General features: G+C 37.7%; 1 protein-coding gene across 6 annotated transcripts; it reads left to right on the top strand.

The window, feature by feature from the left end:
• The first annotated feature begins 231 nt into the window (after positions 1–231).
• DCUN1D2 (defective in cullin neddylation 1 domain containing 2) lies at positions 232–24,387 on the top strand. Of its 6 annotated transcripts, XM_053935562.1 has the most exons (8): positions 261–307; positions 2,194–2,300; positions 2,406–2,915; positions 5,975–6,143; positions 8,586–8,716; positions 19,228–19,310; positions 20,573–20,669; positions 21,327–24,387. In XM_053935562.1, exons 3-8 carry the CDS (start codon positions 2,741–2,743, stop codon positions 21,404–21,406), a joined length of 735 nt encoding a protein of 244 aa, XP_053791537.1. In that variant the 5' UTR covers positions 261–307; positions 2,194–2,300; positions 2,406–2,740; the 3' UTR covers positions 21,407–24,387. The 6 variants fall into 6 exon arrangements, with proteins under 6 accessions (XP_053791533.1, XP_053791537.1, XP_053791535.1 ...); XM_053935558.1 differs by lacking the exon at positions 2,194–2,300 and having other exon boundaries at positions 232–307; positions 2,699–2,915; XM_053935560.1 differs by lacking the exon at positions 2,194–2,300 and having other exon boundaries at positions 2,343–2,915.
• The last annotated feature ends 1,873 nt before the right edge of the window (positions 24,388–26,260 follow it).

Genomic DNA, 26,260 nt, shown 5'->3' with positions numbered 1-26,260 from the left:
GCCTTGGAGCGCAGCTGGGCGGGACCCGCGCTCCGAGCGCCGCCTCGCGGCGGGAAACATCACCGCGGCTTCTCGGCGCACGCCGGGAGTTGTAGTCGGAGCCGCGGCCCCGCAGCTGCCCCAGCGCCGCGGCCGCCGCCGCTCCCCCCGGCAGCGCTGCGGGCTCCGCACCGCGACCCCGCGCTCCGCCTCTGCGGCCCGTGCCCGGAGCGCTCCCCGGCGGGAGGCGGCGCGGGCGGGCCGGTGCGCGCCTGCGCGGGAGGCGGCGCCGGGCGGTGAAGTTGGTGGGAGCGCCGGTGATAAAATGGTAGGTTGTGCGAGCCTGGGGGGGAGGGGAGGCGGTGAAACGAGGGAAGGGGAGCCTCGAACAGCCCCCCCCGGCATCCCCCGGGCTGGCGAGCTGAGCGGCCCCGCACCTCCCGCCGCGCCGAGTCCCGTTACCCTGCCCGGGGAGGCGCCAGGCGAGGGGGACGAGCGACGAGGGGACGCGCACCCCCCGTGCGGAGTCGCTCTCCCGCCGCCTCCTCCGCCGGGCCAGGAGCGGGGAAGGTCACCGCGGTTGGCGGGGGAAGGGAGGGGGCCGGGCCCCGCCGCGGGTATTTCGAGCGCAGACAGCCGGCGCAGCGCGTACCTTTCCCTTTTTTGGGATTGGGGCTGGCGGGACAGGTCACCGGAGCTGCGAGTCCCTCGCTCCCACCGCCCCCTTCCCCGTCGAGGGACGCGGCAGGTGCAGCCGGAGGCGGTGGGAAAGGTGCGGTACAAATTCCCTTGCTGGGTCGGGGTGGCGGGGTCGGCCGGGGCTGTTGTGGGAAGGAAGGACTCTCCTTGTGCCTCTGCAGCACCTTCAGCGCTTCCCTGGGGTGTGCGGTACAGTGTCATTAGCGCTGGGAGAGGGCTCCGGAAACGTGGCTGAGCCGTGCCTGGATGCGGGGTGCGCATCCTTGTTCGGGTGCCACCAGCGAGGGGTCGTGCTGGGGACAGGAGCTCCAGAGCCGCCCCGGCCCCGGGGAAGGTGCGCGGTGCCGCTGCCGGGCACCGGCCGCGGATGAGCGGTAGGAACCGTGCTACGTGGCAGGGTAGTGGGCTGGAGACACTTGTGTGTTTCTTATCGCTTCAAATAATTCAGTGTTTCATTTCGCTAGAAAATATCCGTAAATGCCTGGCGTTAACTAGGCTTGAAAGAGGACGTGGGGTTTGCTTTGGCGTTGTTGGCAGAGTCCTCTGTTTTGAAGTGATTATCGCTAAGTTTGTTGCCCAGCAGAAGTTCATGTAACTGAGGAAGATCTAGGTGCAGAGACTCCCTTAGCTAGACCTTCATGAAAATTTTGAGGCAGGCTGGAAACCTGCAGCCAAAGGATTATTAGTTATTTACTTACCAAAGTATGTAGTAGTTAAATTTTGCACGTTTTTCCTTCCACTCTATGCATTTCTTGTGTAAAAAGAAACCCAGCATGTTTCTTCTTATGTTAAATTGAAAAATCCTGTATGAAAGACCAAAATCCTTATCGTGTTTACATGATGTGTTTCTTGTCTCAGTACCATCTATAGTCAAGATGTCCATATGGGTACAAGAGATAAAAAGTAAGCTGAAAGATGGTTCCATGTTTACTGCTCACTGGATCAGGATTCAGTTCTCTTTTAAGAGATCTGTAAATTTTCCATTACACCTAATGATTTGAGCTGTAGTGGGGAATTTTTACAAATTTCTTAGCTTAATTGGTGGCCCAGAACAAGTGTTAAGTATGGTTTAACAAAATTGGAAGGTACAGAATATAATAAAAAACAGAGTTTGACTTAAGCTATCTCCTTCTGCTTCTAACTTCATGTAAAGAATAATGTTGAAATATGTTACTAGCACATTTTCTCCCTGTAAAATTCCCATTCCTACCTCTTGGGTGTTCCAGAAGTTTAGGGGTATTGTCTCCATGTGGTTGCTTTAATTGAGAGAATCATCATATTGATTCCTGTAGACCCCTGCAACAGGTTTTTTGTTGTTTAATGTGTTAGTAGTATAACCATATTTTTCAAAGTTTAATTAAAGTTTTAGATCACATTTACAGCAATCTTACAGTTTCATTGTAACATTCAGCAGTCTCTGATATGTCCACTTCATCTGTTTTATTTTTGCCTTATGTCTTCTGTTGGCAGTGTTTTATAACATAATTATATGAGAAATGCTTCTGCCTTTTTCAGCTGATGACTGATTAAACTTTGCATTGTTAATTGTTGCTAAGAAAATATTAGGAAAACTCTTGGATATTTTTTCTCCATGTATGGACTTATACAGAATTTGAGAATCTGTAAGTTGCACCTTTTTAATTTCTCTTTTTTATAACCACTAGGCATATCTTTCAGAAGATAACCATATTGTAATATGACGAAACTTGTGTTTACTGCTGTTACAGAACAGAAAAAAACGTCAGCATATGTGAGCAATAAAGCAGAAATACAAGTTTGTTACTGACAGAATATGTGCTGCTAAAAATGTATGTATAGATACTGTCATTTCAATTTTCAGAAGAAAATGCTGTCTATTTAACTGCAGAAGAACAAGGCTTTGTCTTCCTGTAATTCTGAAGTGAAAGTTATCATCAACAAGAAAACTAAAACCTTTAAAAGATAGGCATTAGTAGTAGAATGCTGAAACAAACTTCTGGATTAGCTTCATTGGCTTTCCTGCTTCTTTTGCATCCCAAAGCATAAACTTAAATCGTCCCAGAAGGACAAGGTCCGCCAGTTTATGGCATTTACCCAGGCTGGTGAAAGGACTGCTATATACTGCTTAACACAGAATGAATGGAAACTAGAAGTGGCAACAGACAACTACTTCCAGAATCCAGACTTGTACTACAAAGAATCCATGAAAAATTCAGTAGACAAGAAGAAATTAGAACAATTATATAATCGATACAAAGGTAAGGTTTCATTTTCTGGGGAGATTTTGGTTGGTTGGCTTGGGTTTTTTGTTGTTTTTGTTGTGGATTTTGTTTTGGTTTTTTCTAAATTATGTTGTATGAGAAGTTTCCCTGCTTTTCCCTCTACCATTTCTAAGGAGTTTTAAGTTAAGCTTGCTATCTTTTGCTTTTCACTGTGTGTTTATAGTAATAAGAGTGAAAAAAGGTTTTAAATGCTCTTAATGATCTGTACACAACTTCTGAAGATATTTCTGTAGCCTTAAAAAATAGGAAATTAAACTTCCAGTGAGGAAAAAGTGCCAGCTGCCAAATGTTGTAGCAAAGTTTATTATGCAACTTATGTGATTTTTTTTTTTTTTTGCCAATAGCTGCTCTTAAATGCGTATGTTGGTCTTTCCATGGCAGAATAATATGTATTGTTCTTATGCTAATATTTAGGGGAATTCATTCTGTTCAGAGACAATAATATTTCTATACATTAAAATCAAAAATGTTTCCGATAACATTACAGATAGGAGTGTGGCAAAACAGATAAGAAAACTCAAGAACTAGAAATGACATCCTTGTTTAATTCCTTCGTGCTGGCAAATTACAGCAAAAGTGATGTGCCTTTTCAGAGAGGTTTGGAGGGAAAATCACAGGAAAGTGGATTAAAGGCAGAGTTGTTTCTTTTCCGAGTTTCATTTTACATATTTGTTAAAAAGAACAACAAAAAAATAGGCATTTAAATATAAGAAAGTATGCAATCCAAGTGACAGTGCTTGATGAACTGGAGCCATCTGACATGGGTTGTTCATGTTGGAGCAGTGCAGGCTGGAATCATTGCTAGCTCCTGTTGAAATCCATACATCTCATGTTTGAAAACATGAGCTCCTAACCACTACTCAACTATGATTTTATGTACTTTTCTAATTGAAATATATGGCATGCTTTGTGTACACTGCATCCTTTTTTTATGTTACTGTTTCCAATGTTTTTGTTCTTCTTTACATAATCTGTTCTATTTTAAGTAGAGGAATTCTTTAGTACTTCATTATTGTGTGGTAATGAATTATGTAGGGACAAAGAGGCAGCAATGCTATAGTATTTCTTGAAAACAAAAACACAGAGACAAAACTCAGAGAAAAAGGTTTTGGTTTATATATGCCTATGTGTATGTTTACATATATATGTGCGTATATATAGCATATACATATATCTGAATCTTTTGTTTGCTCCTTGAATGTCAGTTCTGGAAATTGCTGGGTTAAAAATATATTCAAATTCATAAATGCTTTTAAGACATGGAAGAAGATTATCATGAATGTTATTTGTTATTTATAAATTTCTAGCAGTAGCAAACTGCACCATCTGACTTTAGGGAAAGCAAGTCTAGCCAGTTTATGTCAGTGTTTTAGTTAGCAGTACACCTTTGCAATTCTGGCACTTAAACACTGTAGGTGTAAACATTAAAAACTTTCACAAGATTTGACAGAAGACTGTAAAAGTTTTGGTTAAGCACCTTTCCTTGATTCATATCTGGCTTAAACATGAGTCACTGACCCCTGAACAGTAAGGGATTCCTTTGTTCTACAAAGCCTGTAAAGCACTATACTTGAAATCTGAAATGTCTTTTTCTGTGCTGTTTTTTCATTTTCCTACCTGTTTATTGAGCAACTCTGTCAAAACAAGCATTGCATTTTTGTTGCTAGTTGCCTGGATGATATGAAATATGATAGGGATGAAAAGTCCTTGTTGAAATCCACTAGAATTTTTCCACTGATTTCAAGACAGTGCACATCTTGCCTTCAGTTCTTCAATTACTCCCCAAATACACAAGAAATATGTTTTACATGTCTTAGAAGTAGTTGAATAGATACATTTACTTGTTATTTGGGATCGAAGGTCCCTGAATTATACCATGGGTGTAATTCTTAGTTTAACAGATGTAAGTCTTTTTGCCAAATTAACTACCTCTGTGGAATTTACAATTTCTTTCACTGTAGTATTGGCTGGAAAAGTAAAAGAGATCTTAGCTTAAGAATTAAAATAAAATTCAAAAGGGTTTATCTAGGCTTGATTTTTTTTTTTTTCTTTTAATCAACTTCTTGGATCAGGACTTAAAAATAGAATGGTTGAAAATGGTAGCAGTTCAAGAAGTTACTATTAAATCTACTCAAGAGATGCTTTTTTTACATAGTCCAACTTATGATATTGAAATGTCTTCCTCTCAAAACTGGGAAAGACAGTTTTGTGGTTTGTAAAGTCTCAAGCTTTGAAAACTAGAGGTTTGGGTTTATTTTCTTTTGTTTTCAATTGATTTTTTCTTCTCCAATTATCTAATTTTACATGCAGGGGGTTGTTTGTTTGGGGGCTTTTTCAAGAGAGTATTTTGTTACAGAATTATTATAAGGCATCTACCAGCATTCAGAAAGATACTACTGGGGAAACTATATTTCACTTGTACTGAATAGTATTAATTACCTTAATATTCAGTTATGCTAAGGCATTGTTTGAACAATGTTTTGGTGATTTCCCTGACTTTTAATTAAACCCTCAAAATGTTTAAATGTGGTCTTTAAGTAGATATAGTAGATACCCATATGTCACTATCAGGAAAAAAAAAATCTGGGGTCTAATGTGGTAGGTGTATTTTTGTTGGACTTGATTTTGGGTTGGTTTGGGGTTTTTTTTTAAGCTTAATGCATGCTGACTAATATAAATATGTTGTACATTTTGATATACTTTATCACCCTTACTATTTCTAAATGTAGGCAGCATTTCCTAAGGTAACTCAAATCTTTTATAGGGGATTGTGGAGGGAAAAGAAAATTATTTAGTTGATGTCAGCAGGTAAGATCAGGAAAAGTTGCAAACCAATTTCTCTTTAAGTTTAGAATACTTAATCTGTTTACTTATTCTGTTTTAAAACAACTATTTAGACTTCAAGTGGAAACATTTGTGAAGGTTATGAAAAAATGATTACCTGTATTATGCAGCACATCAGAGCTGTCAGATGATTATTTGTTAATATGTTTTATAAATAATTACAATTCTCGTATTTGTATTTTGAACTGCAGACCCACAAGATGAAAATAAAATTGGCATTGATGGGATTCAGCAGTTCTGTGATGATTTAAGCCTGGACCCAACCAGTATCAGTGTTCTGGTTGTGGCATGGAAATTCAGGGCAGCTACGCAGTGTGAATTCAGTAAAAAGGAATTTATTGATGGCATGACAGAGTTGGGGTAAGTATCCATTTCTGCACAGTTTGTAATGTAAGGCCTGAATTGTGTTTCTGTTCGAAACATTTTCACTTAAATTGTGTAAAGCTTTAAAAAGCTGTTGAGGCTAACGCCAAACTTAACAGGTGCAAAATGCCTGTAGTGTCTTGTCTTCCTTGAATTGGTGCTTTACTGCAAAGCCTTAATGACCACATTAGGGGGGAAGCAAAATAATTTCTACCTGTACAGCAAGGGAGTCAGATGATTCATGTATCTTTTTATGTAGTTCATAGTAAGCATATGCATATTTGTGTTAAGGATTTGAGTTGGACCTCCTGCTGTTAAAAACTGAAACTCACTGGAGGTATATGAAAGGTGAAAAATGTCAGTGTTGAAGCAGAAAAGAAATAGGAAAACAGAAAAGAGCCTTCAATTCTTTACCTTGCCACCAACAAATGGACCCATCTTTCTTTTTGTCCATTTTACCACCTATACTTTCCTCTCTTTCATACTAGATACTTCATTTGTACAAAATATCTATGGGGAATTGAAATAAAAATGAGGATATTGGTAGTAGAAAAGATTGGTCCAACTGTGATGTAACTGATAAAAAATTCCTTTCTGGGTTATGGAGCTGTTCTGGATAATAAGCTTTGAAGGCTGTCTCTACTTGCCAGTAAAGTCAAACGTATATCATTATAAAATAACATTTTGTGTCTAACTTTTCCTTGCAAGAGGAGCAACATTTCTAATATTTAGAGATGTCAAATGACTCTTTTTAACAGATTGCATTAAATGGGTGGATAAGTACATTTTATTACTTGTTCCTCTTTTTTGTAGCTAAATAATTTCATTTGATCTTAGAATGGCACCTTAATCAATACATTTCTAAGACAGACCAACTTTTAGGAAATGTGGTGGGTGTTTTTTTGAGCAGGGATTGTAGTGGTCTGATGTTACTGACCTCATCAGTTACTGATTTCTTTTTAAGCTTTCCTTTTTAGGGAATTGTGATGAAATTCTGATATCATCTGAAGTTCACTGCTTTATTTTGTCCCACTGGGTAGCTCTGAGTAGAAATTACAAGAATAATTATGATTTTCTAACCATGGACAGAAATTAAGTGCTCATGCTATTATATTAAAGGTTGCCAGCATTTTTTTTTTCCATAAAAGTGATTAAAAAGCATTTGCTAAACCACCTGTTCTTGGAACAACAGCTGTTCTTAGGAGCATAATATGGCTGTGCCTACTTGCCACAGCACTTATTGAGAATTTGGAATGATTTTGTTCTGTACTTGGAGGCACAGTGTCTGTGGTTTTTAGCAATGAAGACAAGTGAGCAGTCGAATGGAAAGACATTCCCCGAGGCTTAGATCACACAGCATCTTTAGGATGCATATGAGAAGGTATATTTATTGTCTAGATCAAGTCCCTAGAAGAAGCTCCCAAACTGAGCTTCTCAGTTGAAGACTGTTGGCAGAATTCTTTCTTTTCTCCTCCTGGTACTGCTGGAGGCCAGAAAGGTACTTATTTTTGTCTGTACTGTGCAAGACAGTTAAAACTGCATTTATGTTTTATGGATCTTGTTATAGTTACTCATCCTTTAATAGAATTTTTCTTGAATCTTTAGAATAAATACAAACATTTAACTATGGGTGACTTTCAAATACACAGTGTTAGTTGTGATAGCTGCTGCTTTTGAAATCCATTTGCTTCACTTTGAGTTTCTAGGTACAATTCAAGATATTGGTAATGTCCTTGTAAATCTTGAATATTCATTTGTCAGCTCAGGTGTTTTCACTGAAAATGTTTTGGTGGTGTTATTCACAGATGTGTTTCTGTTAGAATTTCAGTAACTAGATTCTGTCTTAGCTTACCTGTGCCAGGCTGTTAAATAGTTTGCCAGCCTTCAGGCTATCATTCAAGGCTCATTTTGTTCCTCAGTTTTATTCTCAAGTGTTCTATGATGGGGAGAGAATGACTGCAAATAATACTTCATTTAGCTGTAAAGTCCTCAAATGTTAAGGTGAACTGTAAAAAATGTAGTGTGAAGCTCTTTATTCAGGAGAGCAGGGAATAAGCAATGTCTGTCTAGATTAAAGCAAAACCACACACTTGTGTTACACCTGTCTTGGGGAAAGAGTAACAGAGTTCAGTGAGGGTTGGGTGTTCTTTGAGAATAGAATAGCATCTGTTAAGAAATTCATCAAGAGATAGAAAATAAGTTAAACCACTGAATCCTGTTTGCATTGTGTACCTAATGGATGCCTGTACGTAATGTTCCGCTTAAAATTCTTTAGTGAAGGCACATGAGCATTTCTATTTTTCAGAATGCTATCCACAAAGATAATATCTTTTGTCTTAACCACTGTTTTGTTTTGCTCTTAAACTAAACCATAAAAAGATGGGGGAAAGTAGGAAGAAATTTTAAATATATGTAAATAATGTAATCTCTTTTGAACAGGTGTGACACCACAGAAAAGCTGAAAGCTCTATTGCCAAGGTTGGAACAAGAGCTAAAGGATCCAGCAAAGTTCAAAGATTTTTATCAGTTTACTTTTAACTTTGCTAAAAATCCTGGACAAAAAGGTTTAGGTAAGTAGAAAAAAAAAAGAGAAAATGTCTGCAGTCAGTGAAGTCTTCAAAATGTTTCCAGTGCTACAATATTCTCATTGGCAATTGTTTAGTAAACTCATTATTGATTTCTTTCACTGACTTCTTTCTCGTCGTCTTTCATTTAATCTCTTCTTAATGTCCCCTTGGTAAAGATAATTTAATGGGGTTCTCTGCCAGTATTGACATTCTCTCACCTCTTGTCAAATGAAGTTCCTGCAGTTCTTCGAGACCTGTCTTTTTTTTTTTTTTTTTTTTAAATGCTGAGCTAGTGAGCTCTGTGTCTTAAGAACTGCTGAAACAAAATGTCCATATCAGCTCAGGAAGAGGGAGAAAACTGGGCAAAAGTTACTGTTCTCCTTAAAATTTTTAGTTTTAGCTCAGTTTTTATGTAAAGTTTAGAAAAAGGGTATTATGGACTTGATTTAAAACTAGTGTGTAAAAATAGGCATAGTTTATATAGCATTAAACTATTATTCTTCATAAAGTTTGAGCTTTATCCCAATCCATGCCTTGTATTGCTGGAGTAAAAGTGATGCATCATTTGAATTCCATTTTTTTTCTTCAAATCAAAAATATCTAGTTTTTGAATAGATGAAAATACTAGTAAAATGAAGTCCACTCTTTTCAAATTTATGTCCGCTTTCAGAAGATCCTGTGTAGGAAGGAATTTATGTTTTGTATATAGAATAGCACTGTACCATCATCCCTGTTCTTTGTGCTGTGTGTAAGAGGAAGTGATTTGTTGGTTTTTATAGGGTTTTGGGTTTTTTTTTCTTTTTTTTTAGCACAGCTGCTTTAAATCTGTGTCTAAGTTACTTGGAAAGTTGATAAATGTTTTTCTCAAGAACTGTTAGAAGAGCAGAATATCAATTTAGACCTCAACTAGGTGTGTCTGTTCCACGCTTTTTACTTTGAATAATCTCTATTGTCTTTCCTCGTGTCGTTTTTTTTTTTTTTTTTTTAACTATGGACAACTTTTAGCCAGTTTATTTTCTTTATTTTTTTTTCAGCAGTTCCATATTTCATTTCATCTATCACTTTCACATGGCTCATGTGCCACTTTTACTGACACGAAAATGAAGTTTTGTAGTGACTCTGTGAGGTTGGTTAGGATTCTAGTCCCTTAGCTAGTCTTCATTAACAAAGCTTAGTACTTTCAAATTGCAGGAAAGGTAAGTCAGTTACAGCTGAAGTTGGGATTTATGGGATACCTAAAGAAGTATTACAAATAGCTTCCTGTTTTCATTGGGTCATTCCAACATGAAACTCATGAACTTGGGCAGTACATTGCAAAAGCTTTTCACCTAAGCCTGTATGAAGAGTGGAGGAGGGGAGGCAGCCCATCCCAGATTTGGAACTGTGGGAATTGACATCAGCCATGTACAAAGTCTGTTTCTGTCTTATTCAGTTTGGAGCCTTTACTTTGATTAAGTCCAAATAGTTAAACAGAATGAATAATTAGATTTGTTGCCATCTGAGCTGGTAGAAATCTCTGCCTAGCTCTGTCTAGGTCATCTTACAGTGATGACCTCTCCTTCTTCCCCACGTGCACATTTGATGACAGTCAGTCACTGTAGGATGCTGCTTAGCTCCTGCCCAGGCTGCTTGCCTTAAAGTCTTTCTGGTAAATGGTAACTTCACAGAATCACAGAATAATGAGGTTGGAAGAGACCTCTAAGATCATCAAGTCCAACCTATGCCCTAACACCTCTACTAGACTGTAGCACCAAGTGCCATGTCCAGTCTTTTTTTAAACACATCCAGAGATGGTGATTCTACCACCTCCCTGGGAAGACAATTCCAGTACTTTATTATTCTTTCAGTGAAAAATTTCTTCCTAATATCCAACCTGTACCTTCCCTGACGTAGCTTGAGACTGTGTCCTCTTGTTCGTCAGTTGCTGCCCGGTGGAAGAGACCGGCCCCCACCTGTCTACAACCTCCCTTCAGGAAGTTGTAGAGAGCAATAAGGTCACCTCTAAGTCTCCTCTCCTCCAGGAGACTTGGAGGAGATTGAGAGGTCTGTAAGTTTATGTCAAGTAAAGGATAAAAGTGAATGGTTTGAATTAATGAAGCGGAAATAATCTAGGAATTCTTTCCTAAATTTCAGTTGCAGGATATTTTAATGTGATTTTTCTAGGGTCTGAAGTATTCAGTGCTTTTTCATATTATGTTGGGAATTGAAATTACCAAGTCTGGTACTTGTACTCATTGGTTAGGGACTGATCTGTAGGCTAAGAGTGTTGGATTCTTGGATATACACATGACCTGTAAATGTGCCTATTTGAAAACTAACCAAGTTTGGCATAGTGCCAGTGACAAATGAGAAATTCATATTCTTAGCAGATCGTTAATAGAAACCTTTTATAAAAGAAGATGTAATTAAACTCCTTCTGTTGGGTCCTTCAGGCTAAGTGCTAGGGCTTTTTTTTTTTTTTTTTTTTTTAAGAAATAACTCTTGAGACTAGCGCTTACCAGAAACTTGTCTGTGATAGGCAGACTGACTTACACAATGATTTTTCATGGTTTTTTCTTGTTTGTTATCTTAGCATATTGAAACTATAAAAAATGAGTGAAATATCTTTAAAATGTTCAAGCAGCAATGCTTTGGTTATGAGTCAGGTTCACTGCTCCATCATTTTTTTTTAAATCTGTGTCTGCCATTTTAAGAAGTGATGTGCAACAGTTGTTACTTTATTTATTGTCCCCTCTCCTCTGAAAAACACCAGGAAACAGTGATTCATGGGTTCCTTACTAATATGCCGGGTGGTCTTTCAATTTAAACGGTAGAGAAATGCTTACATAGTGTATTCTCTTACGTTAGACAGGGTCAACATCCACCAAAACCAATTCTTGCACATGCTTTTCTAACCAAATGCTCTGTGGTGTGCTACAATATATACTAAATTGCCTTTTCAGTTTCAATAGGTATTAATAAGGTTTGAGGTTTGTTTTGTATTGGTCCTCTGGCTGAACAAGTTTGAGAGCCATTACCTTCACAAAATACAATCTTAAATTTTTGATGGCAGGTTTCATATATCTTTGTCCGTGTTTGCTTAAACCTGTTAGATTTTTTTTCTTTCTCTAGCATATAAGTTAAATCTCTGTTTCTGAATTTACCAGTTGAATACTTTAACCAGCCAAAGTAAATATGCAGAATACATTTTGTTAAGAGTAACAACTTCTTACACAGTTGGTGATGATGTATGTGTCTTTACTTAGTCTCTGGACTGAGTAAAACCAACTACTCTGATATATTTTATCTCCTAGCGCTCTGATACTGGAATTTTGTCTTCCAACTCTCCTTTCCTTTGCAATCAAATTGATCTAATTTTCTCTTGTCATGTAGTACCCAAACAAGCCAGATAACCTTCCATATGTCTTAAGTATATTGCTTCTTGTTTTGCATCCTTTTGAGTTTGCAAACTGCAGACAGTATCAAACTTAAGCAGTCTGTTTTACTATTTTCTGCAGCACTGCAATGTACCCACTTGAGTCTGATCTTTCTGATCTGATATTTCTGCAGTTGATTACTCTCATTAGCACTGTGACTTTGTGTTTCTGTTTAATGAAATCTTTCTTGCTTACTTCCATGTGATTTTTCCAATTTGTCCAAATAATTTTGAATCCTAATCCTGTCTTCTATCGTGTTAGAGTTTTTTCAGGTTTTGTCTAAGTTGCAGATTTAACAGAAGTTTTCTTTGTTGTATCATCCGAGTTACTTTAGTATTGGGCAGTGTTAGATGCAGGACTGACCTGCTTGGATGAGTTATTTTCTCCCAGTTTGACAGCAAATGCCTGAGGTTCTTCCACAACTTCTTTGACTTTTATGAGGCTTCAAATATGGTAGGAAGCAGTTTGAGATTGCTTCAGCATACTGAGATGAATTTCACTGTATCTGGCTTCACTTTGGGCAGCAGTGCTTGAAGACTGAATTTCTAAAAGTTTTTTCTGAAATAACTGTCAGTTTTCACTGAATCTTTTTTGCTTGGAGCGTAGCTTGGGAAAAAAAATCTCTGAGTGTCCCAGACTTTCTGGAGTTATTATTAGCAGGACACAGTATCTTTTATCACACCAGCTGCCATTTGTAAGATGGGGAGTGGGAAGGCACAGAAACCCTTCTTAGAAGTTTTTTTGGTGATAGTAGAATTTTGATGATACCTGACAGAGCTGTCTTCATAGTTCAGAGGGGATTTTGCTCCAGGAAAGTGGTCTTGGAGACTAGGAGTGTGTGTGTAGTTTTGTGTTCTATTTATTTTTGGACTAGCATGTCTTCCTTTGCTTTTTAATTTCTTCTTCTTCTCCAGTTCCCCTCAAAACCAATGCAAGAAATGCTGCCATTATATAATCAGATGGGAAGAATCCTCTCCAATAAACTAAATTACATCTGTTCTGTCATGCCCTAAAATAGACACAGAATTCAGTACACTGATACTCATTCCTAGAAATAGGACTGCCTTTTATAGGAGTCTCTTTTCCACAGTTCATGTGGTGACAGTAGGGAATTTTTATTTCTCCTTGTATCTGCAGGACTTCTGTCGCTGTGGTCTCTTCCAACTCGGATGTTTGCATTTACTTTTGTCAGCTCCATATTACCAGGTGGAATGCTCCAGCCTGGGCATGTGCTGTTTAAAGAAGTGAAAGTCATAGCAGTCCCCCAGGGTGGTATCTTGTGTAAGGAGCAAGATGCAGAAGGCAAAAGCTCAATGCATAGGATCTGCCATGATGATCTTGAAGCAGAAAATGATGTTCTGATTAATGTTACTAAGCACCCAACTGTCGAGTGTCTTTCAAATACATCTAAATGGATTTGATCATTATCCAAGAAGACAATGGATGCATATAACCATTAAGACTGTGGCTCTGTAAGTGGTGGACAGAATTAAGGAAAAAAAAAAAGGCAAAGTTTCAGCACAGCAGTGCCATCTCAATGGCTGCGTGTTGGATCTGGAATACATAATATTTAGATACATTAAACTTGATTTTCGTTTTGTCTTTATATTTTGTAGGTGCAGTTTATCAAGTTATCTGGTTTGCCAGGAGACTTTAAAAATAATTATTATGGATAACTGTGATTCTGTCTTTAATCTGCTTTCTCATGTTCTTTCTACTGTATATAGTGCAATAAATCTTAAATTTTTGCATGATGCAGATTTGGAGAAGTTTATCTTGCATTCTACTCCCAAGGGTCTGCTTTTCTACTGCAGTCTTAGTGAAATTTTGTGTCGTAGCTCTTGTTGGTAAATGTATTAAAGATTAGGATTATAGGTCTTTTGTCATTTTGTCTACAGAGCAGTTCAGATAGTTCATATTTCTAAGGGCACTTTCAAAACAAGGCCTTAGCTCTATCTCTTTTTTTTTTTTTTTTTTTTTTTTTGGTTGTTTGTTTTTTTGAACCTGATACTTGCTTTGATTCTCTTACTGGACCTCTCTTTGAGCCCCAAAAAAGACATGCTCAGGAGTTTGTTACAGTTTGTTTCAGCCCCAGGGAGGAGCTTAATGCATTCTTTCATGGTCTTCACTTTCCAACACGGAAACAAAAAGCCGATTGGGTCCTTCATCACTTCTTTGTGATCCCTTCGTCTGCTTGCTGGCTCAAAAGGTTGTGCTTCCTTCTCTCTGCCAGTTGCCTGGGATCAAGCAAGAGATGAAAGATGAGGAGGGCATTCATACTTGAAATATTACCTCAAGACAGAAGAATGACTATCTTTGCATCCGGTATGTGGACTTCAAGGAGGTTTCCTCTCCTGTAAGCAGATGAGTATAATGTACTCTTTTTAATTGAAGCAACATCAGCTTTGGCTTTTATCATAGGAGTGTCTCAAGATTCTTTGAAGAGCTCTTTAGACATTAGGGAAGGATATTTTTTTCTTTCTATTTTGTTTTCTTTTTTTCACTCCTGCCCTCCCCCAGGCTAGTTATCAAGATGTCTTTCCCCTTTCAATGAAGAATTAGATTCATAGGCAATTTGTAGGAGTGAGTGCATGGAAGAAGTTGAGTGAGGTCTATAAATGAATTTTATATTTATTTTGTAAGAGGTCTGTAAATGCTGTATTTTAGGTCACTGGACCCAGTGACCTTGGTTTGTGTGTATCGTTCTTGCTTTATTTTTGTTCACATTTTCCATGTTGAAAATGTCCTCAATTTAAGGTAAACGTAGTATAGAAGAGGTGCTTCGATCAGTAAAAGTGTGGCATAACTGCCAGTTCTACTAATGCCTCATTGATTCTTTTACTCATGTTTGGGAAATGCATATCCAGTCAGCTTTGTCATCTGTTGTCGTTTATCTGAATGGTACATGGAAAGATTTGCAGAGGCAAAAGGATTTTTGAACTGGCTACAATTGGGTTCATTAGGCTGCACTCAGACTGGTGTTCTGACATTCATCTCCAAAGTCTAAGCAGTTCATCTTTTTTTCTGCTTAAGGTGATAAATAGATAAACATGAAAGGTTCTGCATGGAATTAGGCTGCATCAGCGTGGCAAATGCTGAGACAGAGCCAATGAGCACAGCCAGACCCTGCTGGGTTCCTGCAGTGCCCCTCTGAAATCCATGTGCTGTGCTTTACCATTCCTCCTGTCCACCACAGGCTCTTAAGCCTGACACTGCATTATCTGTCCCCTAACACAAGCCACTGGAAGCTCTTTGCTGATGTCTTTGCAGGGATGAGTGGATCCAGCTCAGCTAGATCCCAAGTTTAGCCATGATCTGTATTTGTAGTGCTCCCCTTGTTCTTTCCCCTTCTGCCTATCTTCTGTGGGGGAGCTTCCAGTTGCAACTACAGCCTATTTTGCTCTAAGCTTTTGGCAATTCAATTAAGTATTTTTAGGTTTAATCCTCATGGTATATTCTTGTTATTTTGCTGATTAGGAAAGAAGAAACTAAGTCTTGTATCTGTGTTCTTTGCAATTTGGTGGCCAAAGAAGACTCTTAAAAATCATTCAGAAATGAAGAAACAAGGAATTTATTAATTCACTGAATCCTGCAAGTATTCACTTAATGCTTATTGGTCAGGCAGGTATAATAGTCCTGTTGTTGAGACAGATAGACACCAGTTTCCATTGTTCTTACTTGTGCATCGGTTCCAACACAGTGTTGAAAAGTTATATTAGTAATTCAGGTGAATTAGTGATAATAATTCTGTCCATTTCAAACATGAGTGCATGAACAGGTCTTGTTGGTAGGGCAGACTGAGAGCTAGAAAGCTCTGTTTGGCAGAGGATGACAAGTGAGTGCTGCAGTCCCGGAGGGTGGTTTTGGCACAGCAGGTCTAAATGAGCTGCATTTCATGTTCCTCAGAAATCCTGCTCTCCAGCCAATTCCTTGCTATCTGTTGATTTCTCTTTTTGTTTTCACACTTCCTTAATTTCTAGTGTGCAATGACTTCATTGCCCTGGTCCAAAATCATGAGGAACTTAATTTGATTCTTATTTTTTCCATGCGGCAATCTAATACTTTTTTTTTTAATTCTAACAAGATTTAGTCAAATCTTAAAGGTAGACACAGGCTGTATTTCTCCTTCTGCATTAATTGTGCTGTTTTTTATCACTTCAAGCTTTCTGTTCAATCAGGATAGAAGAGGCTAAGGTTCTTTTAAAAGCCCGTTTAGAATGATGTGTTAATGTTTGAGGATCGATCATACTGCATGCAAAATACTATTTCTGATTGAGGAAAGCTGATTAAGGGTCTGCATTACATACAACTCTCACTGAATATTGATACTGAAAATATTTTTGGGTTGACAGGAAAGCTGAAACTATATAATGTACAGTATATTGTGTATTTTTATGATGATCTTTAATGATTTAGCAATTTTATGCTTTGGATATGAATATGGCAGTGAAGTTAGCAGTGAAGTCTCTTTTAAACTGATCCTTGTCTAGGTGTTTTCAGAGATCTGTGGATCTGTCTTCTTCTGTTTGTAAAACTTACATTATTGGTATGTAATGTGGGTAGTATATATTTTGGTACAAAAAACCCAGCATATTTCATAGTTGCAGTTTGATTCTTATTGTAATGACACCTTTGTATCTATACAGCATTGAAAGAGGTGTTCCTAAGACTGCCTGAGGAATTTTTGCCTTGCAAAAGCATCTTCCTGTGGGGATGCAGAACTCTAATGGCATAAGGCCTTTTTTCTTTTTTTAGTATCTGTCTGTATTAGTGCAGCACTAATTGTAGCATATCCACAGCAGTACTGTTTATTGATACTACTGTCAGCATGTAGGATTTGAACTCTGTAATTAGGTCTTCCCTTTAAAGCAGAAAAATCTTTTTTTGTCCTCCAGTGCCAAATTTTTCAACCTAGGTAGGGAATTATCTTCAAACAGAAGTGTAGGCATATCCCCTGAGATCGTGGCAAACCTGAAGGCCTAGTTTGCTCACGTACTTTAAGGTTGCATAAACTGGCACCACTACCAAAAGTGGTAGTCCCATCTAGTCCTTGTGTTCAAATAACACTTGTGTTAGTTGATGGCTTTGTCGGATTACAGTGAACCAGATGAGAAAGATGGGCTTTTTTTTCCCCTTTTAGCAAATTTTACTGAGATAAGAACTTTCCTCCTTGTGCCTACTGGGAAGAGCAGCTCCAGCATGGACCTGTTTCATCCACTACAGAGCAGCATCCTCAGTGGGATATGCATTTTTCATATGTTACAGCAAATAACTTCTGTGTCTTTGTGCAGGAGAATTCATTGGCAGACACATGTACACAGTGTCCCTCGAGTGTCAGCTTAAGATAGTATTTCACATGCATTGTGTTAAACACAATTTTGCAATAATCAAGTTCACCTTAACATAATACTGACTTTGACAAAAACCAAGGAAGTGTTCTCTTTCCCTTTTACCTCTTCTTCTGTGGTACCTTTAATCATCTTTGTTTTCCTACCTGTACTTTCTTCCTTTTTCCAAGGAATATTTCCATCAAAAGTATAAACTTTTCAACTATTAAGGTTTTATTTCTTGAAAGTGCATTTTGCTTCAAGTTGTCACATGATAGAGTTGCAAGGTTTGCTTGGAGAGCTTGAGTCTTCATAAAGAAGCCTGAGTGAATGGGATTAAAGCTAGTTACTGCACAGTGATGTTTAGAAACTATTAAGCTTCTCCTTTTTCATTATTTTTGCTTTTAATTTGGGATAACAGATAAGAATAATTAATCTGCATATCTAAGCAGCAAGTGATGCTATTAATTACTCTCTTCTACATATTTCTTGTGAAAAATGAGTGTGGTGGCATAGACCGGCAGAGCAAAAGGAAGTTTAGTGGAGCATAATTCAAGTTCTGTACTGAAGAGCACTGTAGGACAAGCACTGGCAGCACTGTCTCTGTGTAGATAGGTAGGGGCATATTGCATTTCTCTGCATCTTAACTGCTGCACTTCATCCAGGCCCCGGCCCTGTCTGAAACAGGGACTCTAGGGGCATGGCTGTGTTAAAATCTGGAACATGTCTTTCAGACATGAAGCTTGATTTCAGGTGACAGTGTCCTTTGGTTTGCAGTGTGATATGTACAATCTCAATTTCAAAAACCACTCTTCTTTTTTGTAGGTGCAAGTTGAGCTTCTGTTTTATGTGCTATCACAGTACTGTCTCTTAAGCTTCATATTCTGTTTACACTTCGTTTATATTGAAAGCACAAGCTGAAATATTTCTGTGGTTTAAGAAAGGCTGTGCCTTATTTTATGGTTGCCCAGTAGTTACCATCTACCTAGTGCAAGCACCAAGGCCATTAGGTATTGTGAGCTGCTGAGGATGAAAACAGGCCTTCAAGGAAACATCCTTTCTACCCTTAAGCTGCATCTAATGTTGCTTCTGCCTTTCTGCTGGAATATGTGGCAGTGCTGCATCTTCCTTGAACCCTGCTCTCAGATCACTGGTCATGATGCAGAATGTGGCTGATTTCTTGGACTTGTATTTTCAGTACTGGGTGTAAGTGTTTGACTATTGAATGATGCCAGAAGAACAGAATTATTGCTATAAGGGGTTCTGTAGAATCATAATACCACAGATAAATGACTTTTTTCATCTCCTCATGTCCTTACATTCCCTTCAAAATCAAGTGTGTCCAAAATGTGATAAATTAGGAGGCGTTGACATCTGTGGATTTAAATGTTTGTTTCTATCAAGATTTGCTATGTTCGTGCATGTGTATGTATATTTTTTTCTTTTTTTGATTTGCAGAGAGATTTATCATTAAATGCTCTGTTTCTGTAGATTGAAAGTACCTTTAATCTGGCATTGGTAGATGGTGACAAAAATATTTTAATTTTATTGGTCTTGATGTTCAATACAAAATCTGTACTGTTACTGCTTGTCTTCTACCTTTTGGGTCAGGGAGAGTAGAAAACCAATTCCTTATAGTTTTTTTTTTAGTGATTTTGACTGTTATTTATTTGAATTATAATATACTAGATATAGCATTAATAGTTTAACCAGAAGGGGTTTATTGCTTATAAGGTACTGCGATATTTACGTGTTGCTTTATCTCTTGCAGATCTAGAAATGGCAATTGCATACTGGAATTTAGTCTTGTCAGGAAGGTTTAAATTTTTAGATCTTTGGAATAAATTTTTGTTGGTAAGTATGTACTTTATTACTTACTGCCTATCTTATTCCACAGTAGACTGGCTTTTGTTGGCTGTGTGCTTCCAATAACAAAAATATGGGCTATCTCTATTACTTCCTTCAAAATTTTTCCTTTTTGAAAATTGATATAAAATAGTCTCAAATTAAGCCAAATTAAATCTTCTCTTTATGGGTTTCTAATTTAGAAGAATGCAAAAAGATGCAGCAATGTGTTCTGCTTGCTTAATCCTGTATCCTCCTACTTAGGAAAGTTCCTGAATGAAAGGAAGCCGTGATTGTAGATTAAACTGGTGCTGCAGATTCTCAGTGAAAAAATATCACAGCTGTGATTATTGTCAACCATGTATTTTACCATGCTCATCCTTTTGTAGTACTAATGCATAAACTCGGTCTTTTTAAATCAGTCATAACAGAATTTAATGTTAAGGGACTTTGCATTTTCAACAAAATTTTTTGCCTGAGTAATTATGTTGATTAATTTTTTAGCTAATAGTAGTGAACTGATCTTGACAGGTTTCTTATTACTAGTGCAATTCTGTGGGCAGTGAAGTAAAGATGCATAAATTAAAACTTAGAAATTAAAAAATATTCTTGTAAAAGACCAGATTGACTCATCCATGTTTCTTTATTTGCATGTCTATATAATTACAAAAAATGAAGTTACATAATATATTATGTATTTTGATTTTCTTCATTTTATCTTTTTATCTGTAGTTTAGGAGAAATAAAAAGTCTTTCTGCATTTCCACCCCCCAGTGCTTAATAGGGAAGGTGTACGCTTCTTGAAATATTTTTCTGTAGTTTTTTTCTAAAATTTTTGGCAATATATTTATTTGAATCATTGAATAATGTGCCAGTTTCATCAAGGGGGTTTCTGAAAACATTTCATGTTTTAACTGCCTCAGTACATTTTTAAGACATCCAAATTTAGATCTATAGATGTAACTGAAGAAAAATCTGCAAGATACAACCTGGTATTAAAGTGTGTTACTTTAGAAGAAACATTTAACCTGACTGTTTAGTTGAGAAGAAATACTTAAATTAAAAGATTTCAACCTAAGAAAGAAGCAAACAGGAAGTCTTTCAGATGGATTTTTTTTTTTTTTTTTTTTTTTTTTGTTACTTTTTTTTTTGAGATAAAGAAGGTGAAGAAATGTTTGAAATGGGTGTATTTCTGTATGTGTCAATATAAAGTACAGCTGTGGAATTTGAAAGTAGTTTGGACTGAAAGGTATTGTTATTCCTCTGTACAGGAACATCATAAAAGATCAATTCCAAAAGATACTTGGAATCTTTTGTTAGATTTTGGAAATATGATTGCAGATGATATGTCCAACTATGATGAAGAAGGTAAGTAGTACCTGAATATCTTCAAAAATTGGTACAGCAGAATTAAAAGACTGCTATAAGTGAACAAGAGAACGTGTTTTTACCTTGTGTCCTAATATCTTTACCCTTAAAGTTTCAGCTGCCAATACAGTGTCATACTTATTGCCAAAATAGTAGTGATAAGAAGGTTAACTGGTTTGCTGTAATTTGAAAACAGGGGTAAGGATACAGTCACACCATGATAGAGCACATTATTTGAATGTGTTATGCTACAGACTTCTGCGTGAAATGTTTTGGACAAAATTTTTGCTACCCTAAATGCAGTTTACTCTGTTACTAATTCTGTTTTGGAATGTGTGCAGAAATAAGTCCTAAGATATGAATGGCTGTAATAAGAATGCCGTGGTTTTGCTATCAGCTAATGCTTATATTTGTAGTGTGATGTTCTGTGTTTTACATACATTTTGGTTGTCTTGAGAACTATCACTGAAAGAAGAGATCCAAATGTAGAATTTATTAGTTAGGTGGTTTTTTTCAAGTATTTTATCATGTTGTGCCTGTTAAAGCTAGAGTAGTGCAGAAATGTCAACATGAGGTAAATCCTGTGTATTTATAGACTATACCAGATTACTGCTGATGATGGTAGGCTAATTTCTCAATTGCTTCATTTCACTGTAGGAGCATGGCCTGTTCTAATAGATGATTTTGTGGAATATGCACGACCAGTAGTCACAGGAGGAAAACATAAAACTTCCTAACCCCAGATTTGTTGATATGGACTAAATGAACTGCAGTGGGTAATGAAGATTTGTTAGCTGATAGCTGCACACTGGTGCTGGTTTCAGTGGCTGAGATGACATTCTGCAGACAAAACTGAAATTCCTCCTTTCTGCCTAAAGAAAATGATGACGGACATGTGGACACTTCAAGAACAAACTCAGAAGATCCAAGCTGTTTGTAGGCTATTGGCTTCAATTATTGTACTGGTTGTATCATATAGGATGTAGATTTTGCATGTTTTTATACTTTGGAGAAGTTTAACTAGAGGCCATTTTATTAAAGTTTTGACAGCACAGCATGCCATTCAGTTCATAATCCAAAGTGAACACCAGCAGTTACATAAATAAAAATGTATTATATTGTACTTATATTAAAAGCAGTATTTGTGGTATATAAATTAAATCCATAAATAAAACTTATGCAGTATGTTGTATTTTTATAAAAGTTCTGTGGATCTGTCTTGCTACAGAATTGTAAAAAAACCTCAAACGAATGAACATATGCTTTTTTTGTTTTTAATTTATTGCCAGAATGTTACATCTGTATTTTCACATCCTTGATGTATACAGTCATCACATCCAGCCTTTTGCTTTCTCCCAATGAATTTGCCTTCCTCATTTTTCTTCTTGAAGTGCTTGGACATGTAACAATAGCATTGCTGAGGACAGGCTGCTGCTCTATGCTGTGTTGCAACTCCAGCTTTTTTTAGTAACCGTTTCAAAGCAGACATTAAACAACCAAAGATGCTTTTATAATTCATGTTTAATTACCATAATTCAGTTAGTCTCCAATTATGTATTTTATTTATTTTAATAAGGAACTGGTGGACTATGGATTTTATTTGTAGCTCAAAACATATCATAAATTCTAGGTAAACATAACGTAGTTGCAAATTCATTTCCTGGCACTTCTCACAGAAAATAGATGCAAGTAATCCCACAGACTTAACTAGTTGGCTTCCATGGTGGAGAAATAGTTAGGGGTAAGGAGACTTTATATTTATGATTATAAGTATTCATGCCTGTGACTGTGTTGTTCATTCAATTATATTTAAGTCTTCTGTTTCTCATCAGTGTCTTCTGATGTCTAAGCACAAAAAAGTTTTACCAGAAACTATTTGGCGTGTCTTCACACAGGGCTCTTGCAAATGCTACCTCATCAAAATGAGTGTGTCATAGCCACTGTAAAAGTTTGTTAAAATGAAGAGTTGCTAGAGAGTATGTACAGCTATGATCAATATATTTTCTGTATTTAAGGCTGAATAGATGCAAGAATTTTGGAGAAAATAGTGCATTAAGTTATATAAATTATATCTGTTTGGATCATTGAAGTGTTGCATGACAACAGACTCTTTTATTTTGTAGTTGCCAGGGTATAAAAGCTTACAATATTCTCTTAAACTCTAATATTTAGAGTTTCATACAAGCATTATGTCAACACAACCTGCAAGGACAAGTGTACATGCTGTATACAGAGACTGCCTTTGTTCTTCAACTTGCTAGAATTTCAGTTGTGCATGACGTTTAAAAAGCAAGATTAGGGAAGATTTCAACAAATTAGTGATTTTTCTCTTAGTAAGAGCCTAGCAAGCAAGATACAAATACCCAGTGAGTGGTTTGTTATGCATATTTGTCTTTTTTTTTTTTTTTTTTTGGAGTGTTAGCCCTGGCCAAACAGCCGCCAGGTGTCAGCGTCTGAGCCTGCTGCTGCGTGGTGCTCCTGTGCAGTTAGTTACCCACTGAGGTTATACCAAATTTCTGCTTTCTGACTGCATCTTTTTAGAAAGGCATTTGTGTACATAACTCCAAGTATTCTACAGAAATCAGCAGAGAGCTAGAAGTAGTTATACTGTTTTTACTGCATTTGATTTATGTACACCTCCTCCCCAAAGCTAGCCATTTCTATATCTGTCCCACAGGCTTTGCAGAATGTGTAACATCTTACAGCATCAATTGCATTTATCTAGCCAGAAGCAGTGGAATGCTTGTTCCTCACACAATTGCCACTTAAAATATATAGATAAAATATAAATGACCAGAAGTAGCTTAATTTATTGGTATGTGATGTAACTGAAGTTTCATAGCATTAGAGCTTGTGAAACATTTGCTCATGATGAGAGCTCCATCAAATCATTCTGATGAACCTTCTACCTTTTAGAATAAATAGAGCATAAAAATGCATGTGAGTTGAGGGTTTTTTCCCTTGTTAATCAGAGCAAGAAGGAAGGGGTGCTTAGCCCAGGATTTGGTGTGTGTGTGTGTGTACATATATATATATATATATATATATATATGTACACACACATTTAAATCTCATTCCTGGGGGGATCCTTCATGGGTGACAGTGGAAGACTGGGCAAAATACTCCAGAGATAGTAGCTGGTCCTTGTGAGCCAGTTTTTGAGGTTTGCTATGCTTTTCCTTTTTCTTTTGTTCTTCCTGGTTCTCTACCCATTTTAAACCACAGGTGATTTTTACATTCCCATATGAAGTAACACCTTAATACTTGAACAGTCGTAAAAAAATGCAAATAAGCTGCTTTCACCTCACAAGTTTGTTACATATTTTAATCATTTGCTGCTGTCCACAGTTTCACTTTACAGGGTACTCTGACTTCCATTTTAAGTAAGCTGATACAGTGGTAACACCTAGGCTACTCAATTTATAATCCTAAATGGTACGGATGTCTTCAAGTTGTTCAGTGCGTACAGTATTACTTCACAGATATGCTGTATGTATTTTTAAACTTGGTGCCAAGTTGTTTGGTTTGAAACTGAGCCATAGGATTTGTACTTGCCAATTTCTAAATTTAAATGTAATTTATCATGTGTGTCATGCCAAGGAGAGCAAACCTGCAGGCATCTGCTTATTCAATGCACCTGGGAGATTTGCTGCTGAGTAAGCTGTACATGTGTGTATATTTTTTGGCAATGGAAAAAGGAATAAATGGACTGTCAAAGGATTGAAGTCAGTCATGTGAAATGTCTCTATGGTTCTTGTTAGTTTTCTGCTTTGGAAGTCTTGGTCTAGTGGGAGTTTTTTGTTGTTGTTTTCTGGTTCATTTATTAGGTTCTTGTGTTACTACTCCACCAGCCAGAAGAGGGTAAGGATGTAACTCATTAATTTTTAAGTGGCCTTAATAAATGTTTGGTCAGAAGAGGGTAAGGATGTAACTCATTAATTTTTAAGTGGCCTTAATAAATGTTTGGTCATTTGTGTCACTGTTAAGCTTTTAAGAGGCTTGACATGTTTAGCTGCAGTACTGTATTCACTGCATGTATCTGCTGGTCACCAGACTCTCCACAATTCGTGTCATTAGTTTGTGCTGGCAATGGGTGCTGTAATTGCAGGAAAGTGTTGCTCAGTCCTGGCTCTGAGTTTTGTTGGAGAAGCAGCATGCTCAGAAATTTGTGCAAAGACCTTCAGAGTTATTCATTTGCCTATCGTTAATTCTCTTCTGAAAGTTTAAATCAAAATAATTTGTCCTCTATCTTCACCCAGCTGCCCTCCTTCTCCAGTGCTTTCACCAACCACGGGCTGCTTTGGTGTTGCACAAGTCTTGCCCTCCATTTCCTGTGACAGTGAAGCTGCAGGCGTTGATGCTTGATCCATGGCAAGCCTGTTTTCTTTACAGTGTCAGCACCAGTAACTTTCCTCAGCTGATGCCAACCAGCATCTTGCACACCAAAAGGCACAGCCCTTCTGAAAAAGTGTCATGTTTTTACAACCACAAACCTGTTCAGCAAAACATGTTTTCTGAACTTTTCATTATCTGCAGTGTCCTGCGTAGAATTAGTGACACACCCCTAAAATTAACTTTTTGGTTCTAAACTGTTGACAGAGAGATCTTCAACTGCAGCTGCCTCTTACATGCAGAAAATACTGTATTTCAGACAAGTGGGTGCAATGTTCATCTCTTAGTGAGAATGGGGGAATTTAGAGGCATTCACATTTTGATTGAGTATTGGGATACTTCCTCTTGTTGGTGCATATACTTGACCAATTCCCATGGGGCTTTTCTGTGCCTCCTTTCTCAAGAGTGAACTACTCTATTGTTTGGCAAACTCTATAGGTTTCATGTTTTCACCTTAGCTTTCTGTCAAGACAGTAAAGAACTCCATCCTGTGGTGTTAAAGGATTCTTTTTCCTTCAAGGCAGTGGTGTAAAACTGGATGGAAATAATTCATTTCCATTGTTAAAGAATTGAGTAAAGCAATTTTTTTTTCCTGGATCTCAATGAATGTTTTTTAAAGGAATGATCCTGATGCTCAAGTAAAATCCTGCACTTCAAGAGTTGTAAAAATGCAGATCTGACAGAAGTCTGGCACCCACCTGGTAGCAACCTTACTTTTTCAGGATATGGCTCTGCATCCTTTGGATGGATGAACTTGGAATGAAGAGCATTTCTCTGCCGAGTGTCTTTGAATGGCAAAGGATCACTCACTCACTCATGGTGGAAGCATTTGGGGTGTACTCCTCTTTTAATTTAAAAAGAGTTTGTGTGGACACAGCGTCAGTCCAGCTCCATTTGCCAATTCCTTGATTTGGAGCAGAGCTCAGTGCCTGTAGCATGCATGGGCTCATCCTGGGCCTGCAGCCCATCCATGCACTTCCCTGTGCTGGAAGAGGCAGAGGAGTCACATTTGCCAAAGGCTGCTTTCATGTTCTCACCTTGGATTTCAAATGCAGTTGAGCTGAAACAACAGTGTGTTGCCACCAACACAGACAAGCCTTTTCTCTGTCCTGCCTTCCCATTCCTTTTTTTATGGATTCTCCCCATCTGAAAGCTGTCATATGTACACTAATGAAAAGACACCAAAGATGCATTTTAAT

Source organism: Vidua chalybeata, chromosome 2 (assembly GCF_026979565.1).
Source record: "Vidua chalybeata isolate OUT-0048 chromosome 2, bVidCha1 merged haplotype, whole genome shotgun sequence".
Classification (NCBI taxonomy): domain Eukaryota; kingdom Metazoa; phylum Chordata; class Aves; order Passeriformes; family Viduidae; genus Vidua; species Vidua chalybeata.
This window is presented reverse-complemented; position numbering and strand designations above follow the sequence as displayed.